This window comes from Aethalodelphis obliquidens, unplaced genomic scaffold (assembly GCF_003676395.1).
Source record: "Aethalodelphis obliquidens isolate GAN/ISIS:26980383/991018 unplaced genomic scaffold, ASM367639v1 scaffold36, whole genome shotgun sequence".
Taxonomy (NCBI): Eukaryota; Metazoa; Chordata; class Mammalia; order Artiodactyla; family Delphinidae; genus Aethalodelphis; species Aethalodelphis obliquidens.
In genome coordinates this window covers 1667620-1673619 of record NW_020837980.1, presented here as the reverse complement: position 1 = coordinate 1673619, position 6000 = coordinate 1667620, and the positions used below count along the sequence as shown (strand labels likewise).

The window sequence follows — 6000 nt, the reverse complement described above, 5'->3', positions numbered from 1 at the left end:
ATTCTTTCTGCTTCAGCTGGTGTACTCGGAACGCTGCTCTTTCCCCTCCTACCTCTGTGGTTTTGGAACACAGCCTCTTATTAGAGTAATGAGTTTTAAAAAGCAGGTGAGCAAACCAGTTTAAAATTTTTTTAGCTTAGTATTTAGCTGAAGTTAAAAAAAAATGACTTGACAAATTAAAGGACTCTAAAGTGCATTACTAATGAAGTCCCTAAAGTGTTAGTGGTGATGCTCTTCAGGAAACCTGTGGACGGTCAGCTCCACCTTCTCTTTTACTTCCACGCACCTCTTCATCTTTCTCTGGCTCGAAGCTCCTGACAAGATTTTTCAGTTCAGTGATATAAGGACAGACTTTGGGGCAGAGTCTCGGGTAAGCATTCTAGCTCTGCAGTACTGTGTGACTCTGTGTAGGTTCCGCACCTCGGTTTCTTTATCTGAAATACTTCACTGGTAAGATCATTATCAAGGGCTCAGAAGCAGCTTGAGACATACGTGTGACCCTTGCCGTGTGGCTCTGCGAGAATGGCAGGCCCTGTACAGAGTCCGGAGTAGCTGTAATAATCTCTTCTTTCTCCCCGAGTCCAGGGCGTGGCCCACAGGTGAGCGCGGCTGACCTTCGGAGCACCCCAGGTATGCGTCCGCAGGTGAGCGCCCTCGCCCTCTTGGCTCCGGTCGAGACCCGAGGGCGAGCCGGGGCTCGCTGGAGATGGAGGAGGAGAGAGGGAAGAGGCGGGGGAGGAGAGAGGGAAGAGGCAGGAGAGGAGAGGGGGAGGGGAGAGGGGAGGGAGGAGCTGCCCGGAACGCTCCCGGCGGCCCCGCGCGCACGCTCCCGGCGGCACCGCGCGAGCGTGCTAGGCTGCTGCCCCGGCGGGACCAGGAGGCGGCGGCTGCTGTAGCGGCAGCGGCGACCACAAGCCGAACTCTCGGCGCTCTCGGGCGCTGGCTGGCGATTGGTCCAGAGAGGAGGGGGTGGTGGCAGCCCAAGTCAGCCGCTGCAGTGGCGGCGTCAGGTGAGAGCGCGAGCCGCAGAGACCGGGCGTGGCGGCTGCCGCACAGGGAGTCGGAGCCAAACTCACGGCGCGGCCCTGGGAGTCCCGGGAGGAAGGCACGAGGAAGCACTTGCAGAGGAGACGCCGGAGCAGAAGGGCGCCGGCGCTGAGCAGCCCCGAAGTTGTCTCTGTCGAGTCGCGCCGAGCCTGGGCATGCAAACGACGCCCCCGGGGGTCCGGTCGCCCCTCAGGAACCCGCCGAGCGCGCGCTTGCGGCCGGACGAGGGCGGGCGAGGGTGCCGAGCCGCGAGCGAACGCAGCAAAATGAGCGGCGAGGGCGACTACAACTTCAGACGGGTGGCGATCCGGCGGAAGTCCAACCCCTCCTACCTGCCTCCTGGGACCCCCCGGCCGTGGAGTCGGCCCTCGTCGCACCTGGAATGGGCCGAGACGGCCACGTTCAGGGGCCAGGCCCCCGCAGACGCCCCAGGTAAGCGCCTCGGGAGGTAAGGGGTGGGCGGGGGTGTTGTCGCAGTTGATGGACAGCCGAGCGCCCTGCAGGTGCGCCCCGTCCACCGCAGCGGTGTGAGCCAGTTCGGAAACCTTCCCAAGAGGGCTGCGCCGGGCCGCCCACCCACTTTACCTATTTTGTCCCTTCCCCCAAAGGTCCTTGGCGGGAGCGCGCCTGAGGCTGAACTATCAGTCCTGGAGGTCACTTACCAGGGAATTCCGGAAGTAAAGGATAACTCTTTTTTTTAAGTTTGATTAGGAATTAATAGCCTGTTTTCTAGATACTGAAGTTTAAGGTTTTTCGCTAAGTTGCTTTCGGCAGACCTTGTGAAGGACTAGTACAATAAATGCGGGAGGCCGATGTTCGTCCTGGTCCGGCCGCCTACCTGTTGAGTGACCTCGGACCAGTAATCCTGAGTGCTCCGGTTTTTCCTTTTGAAAAAGACGCTTGAGTATGAAAAGCTGTAGGTCTCTCAGAAGGAAACGTGTTCCTACTCTCAAGAAATTCAGTTTTTATTGTGGTTTTGTATTGATAAATTAAGATATCAGTAATGCGGTATTTTGAATTCTGAATTCTCCATCGACTCTTAGTCTTGGAAGAAATCTTCAAAATGATCTGTTGCAGCCCACAACTTCTTCGCTCTTTAAAGGCATTCTTTTCTCCCTAGGCGGGCTTGAAGCTACGTAGAACACATTAGGGATTTTTTTTCTTGAATTGCAAAACTTTTCTTTAACCCCCACCCACGGCTTTTGAGCTCCTATTGTGCCATAAGCAGAGGTGGCTTGTGTATAGACCAGTTATGAGGTAGAAACCTTATTTGAGTAGCAGAAATACAAATGCTTTTATTCACTTACACTCATTTTATTCTTATTAAGCAAAGCTGTTATGATGGTTTAACTGTGAAGTCTTGGAGCTTTAAAATTTTTTCTGTTCCGTCCTGAAGCTGTAGTATTTACTCATAGGACAGAAAAGCATGGTGGGTGATGAATTACAAATTTATAGCCACATTAGGTAAGGGCAGAAATAGTGATGTGAGAAAATATATAAACAAGTAATCGAATCACAATGCTTTAAGGTCTCAATTTCCTCATCTTCGAAATGAAGACTCTGGTGAAATAATCTCTAAAATCTCTTCCCAGATTCACTCTAAAATGAGTAGAGGGGTGTTTTCTTCGTTACTTTGTTTTGAAGTTACTTATTTATGAATTTTTTAATTGTTTGAGCTACTCGATTTCTTTCTTTTTTATTTTTTTGTGGTACGCGGTCCTCTCACTGTTGTGGCCTCTCCCGTTGCGGAGCACAGGCTCCGGATGCGCAGGCTCAGCGGCCATGGCCCACGGGCCCAGCCGCTCCGCGGCATGTGGGACCTTCCCGGACCGGGGCACGAACCAATGTCCCCTGCATCGGCAGGCGGACTCTCAACCACTGCGCCACCAGGGAAGCCCTACTCGATTTCTTAATCATCAGCAGTTTTCAGTTGGAGGGTAAAGGGATCCAATTTCTTTACGTCATTATTTTACTGAAAATCTCGTGCTTAGTTTCAAACTCTTTGAGTAGGTGAGCAAAAGATGAATTGCCTCCTAGAAGTAGGAGCGAGCAGTATAAATCATTTCTACAAGGCAGCTGTGCTTATGGAAGAGTCCTTTTTTCTTTTCTATTCTCTTTTTTCTACAGAGAAAATCCAGAACACTTTCTTTTTTTTTTTTTTTGACAAGATGGAGGACCTAGCAATTACTTTTCTAATCTGTTAGGGTGTCTCAGTATTGTTTAAAAGAACTCAAAGTTCTTGTTGCCATTATTTTCAGGGTTGAAAATTAATTACTCAATCTTCCTAGGTATGATTATTCCTCTTTACCATGATGTAATCTATAGTATCTGTTGGAGAGTGACCTAATGTTTTGAAAAGTAGTCTGACACTATTGAGTGACCACACCCCATTCAATTTGGTGAGGTAAAAACATTTTAGAAATTGCTTCCTTCTTTGAATCTAAGTTTCATCCAACTGTTTATCATTATATAAGTAGGATCCTCCCCTCATCAAAAAGTAAACCAGGTTTAAATTCCCAAGAAGTGCCAATTTACTCTGTAGTACCTAGAAAAGTATTTATATATGGAAACTACAACATTTAGACCCATTACATGTATAGTGGATGTTACTCATAATCGAAGTGTTACCTTCCCTCTTGAAGAAGGAACAAAAACTAAGAATTCAGTTTAGTGGTGTTGTGTTATATTCCATGACTGTGAAATCCATTATTTTTAGAGTTCTTTGCTTTTTCTCAAAAAAAAAAAAAAGAAAAAAAAAAAAAGAAAAGAAAGGGAAAGACAAAGAAAAAAGTCTACCAGCCACATCCTCCATATATATCTGAATGGCAATGTCCTCGTCTAGGTGAGGTAATTAAATTAAGACATAGGCTTTGGGGTCATATAGTGCCCAAGTTCAAGTCCTTATACTACCATTTTTATGAATTGAATCAAGTCTCTTAATTTCTCAATTTCTTCATCTGGACAATGGAGATAACAGTACTTTATAAGATTGTGGGGAGAATAAAGTAAGATTATATAGATAAATGGCTGGCACAAAACAAGTATGCAGGTTAGAATCATAACAAGGAGTCATTATCCGTTTCTGTTTCCCAAAATGTCTGGCACTAGGACTGGCACATAAGAGACACTGTAAATACTTGTTGGATGAATGAAAATCCTTCCCCTATGGTGTTCATAATAGCTACTGTTTATTGAGTGCATTTTCTATATCTAAGAACTGTGCTTTGTGATACATACACACCTGAATATGTTTGTGTATGAATTTATTTCACAGCAATTTTAATAGGTAGGTAGTATTATGCCCATTTTCCAGCTAAAGAAATTGAGGCACAGAAAGTTTTACTAACTTGCTTGGAATCGTAAACTGGTACTTGTTTAGCTAGATTCAAATTCAAGTGTGCCTGGCATTAAAGGCAGTGCTCTTACCACACATCACATAAAGCATATAATTCTGTTATGGTAAGAACATACATTTAAAGGGATATTTTATACACACACAGGATGAAAATTTTGTTACTTTGTGTATGTGTGTGTGGTTTTTTTTTTTTTTTTGGGGTCCAGCTTTTTTCTGTGCCTTTCCCTTTTTTCTTTTCTGTAGTCTGAATATCTGAAACCCTTGGCTGGGGGAGAGTTTGTCTATTGAATATCACTGAAGATATCTTATTTCCTCAGTTATTCCTTCGTTTTATGGGAATCCTGAAGGATCTTTATTGAAGATGCCTTTCTTTATAAAATATGTTTGTTTCTACTTCCAACCCATGACCACTTTGATTAGCCAAGCATTTCTTTGACTTGAAGAAGGTGTAAATTTAGTTCAGGTTTGCTAAGGGGAGATCAGCATTGTTGTCATTAATTTTTCCACTTTGGATTAGTGTAGGTCTGCAGACTTTCTTATCAGTTGGCTTGGATGGAAGGCAGATTTTTCCTACACCATCCTTTTATCCAAGGTGTAGCCTCTTCAGTATGGGTCCCAGGTTCAGTCCTTTCCCATTTCACAAGCTCAAGGCCCATGTCTCCCCTTCCACTGCAAGAGCTGCAGTTCCTGGGCTCTAGGTTCCCCCACTAGAGTTTAGGTTTATTGTTCTTTTTCTTTTTTTCTCTTGTCCTTGGGAATCTCCTTTATTTTCTTATGATTTCAACAGTACATTTAAAAGTATATCTGTTGTAATTTATTCAGCATCTGGGTGCTTCGTGGTGAAGGACTTTTTACACTATTTGTGCAGACTTTCTATAAGTAGAATTCCTTTTTCCAATTCTCACCATGGTTAGAATACTCGATTTTCAACACATACTCCAATATCCTGAGCACTTTTTTTTTTTTTTTTTGTGGTACGCAGGCCTCTCACTGTTGTGGCCTCCCCCCAGCACAGGCTCTGGACACGCAGGCCCAACGGCCATGGCTCACGGGCCCAGCCACTCCGTGGCATGTGGGATCTTCCTGGTTCGGGGCACGAACCTGTGTCCCCTGCATCGGCAGGCGGACCCCCAACCACTGCGCCACCAGGGAAGCTCCCTGAGCACTTTTTGAGAACTAATTTTACCTTTGTTGGAGGAGGAGGGATGAAGATTTGGGTTATACCAATAAGAATAATTACTGTTTATTGAATGCTGATTCTGAACCAGGACTATATGTATATTACTTATTCTTATGACAACGCTGCAAGATAGATGGTATTATCATTTTAGAGAAAAAGAAAAACCAAGTTGCAGTGCTCTACAACCAGCCTAAGCTTCGGAGATAGGATTTGAACCAGGTCTCTCTGGCTTCAGTACTCACATGCTTATAATACTAGTTCTTAAGTTTTCCCAGGGCTTTGGAGGCAAAGCCTCCATATAACATATATGTGTTTCATATACGTTAGGGCTAATATTGTTTGTAACATTAATGAATGCATATTATATTTGAAACAGTGATCTAAACACAATTTATCTAAAGATTTATAATAAAATGGT

General features: G+C 45.1%; 1 protein-coding gene across 2 annotated transcripts in view; it reads left to right on the top strand.

The window, feature by feature from the left end:
- The first annotated feature begins 1081 nt into the window (after nt 1–1081).
- Nucleotides 1082–6000, top strand: part of FGD4 (FYVE, RhoGEF and PH domain containing 4) — a 206440-nt gene continuing 201521 nt past the window's right edge. For both annotated transcript variants that reach the window (XM_027129273.1, XM_027129272.1), the window contains exon 1: nt 1082–1479. In XM_027129273.1, coding sequence (XP_026985074.1) covers nt 1203–1479 — 277 coding nt within the window. In that variant the 5' untranslated portion in view covers nt 1082–1202. The remainder of the gene's footprint in view (nt 1480–6000) is intronic.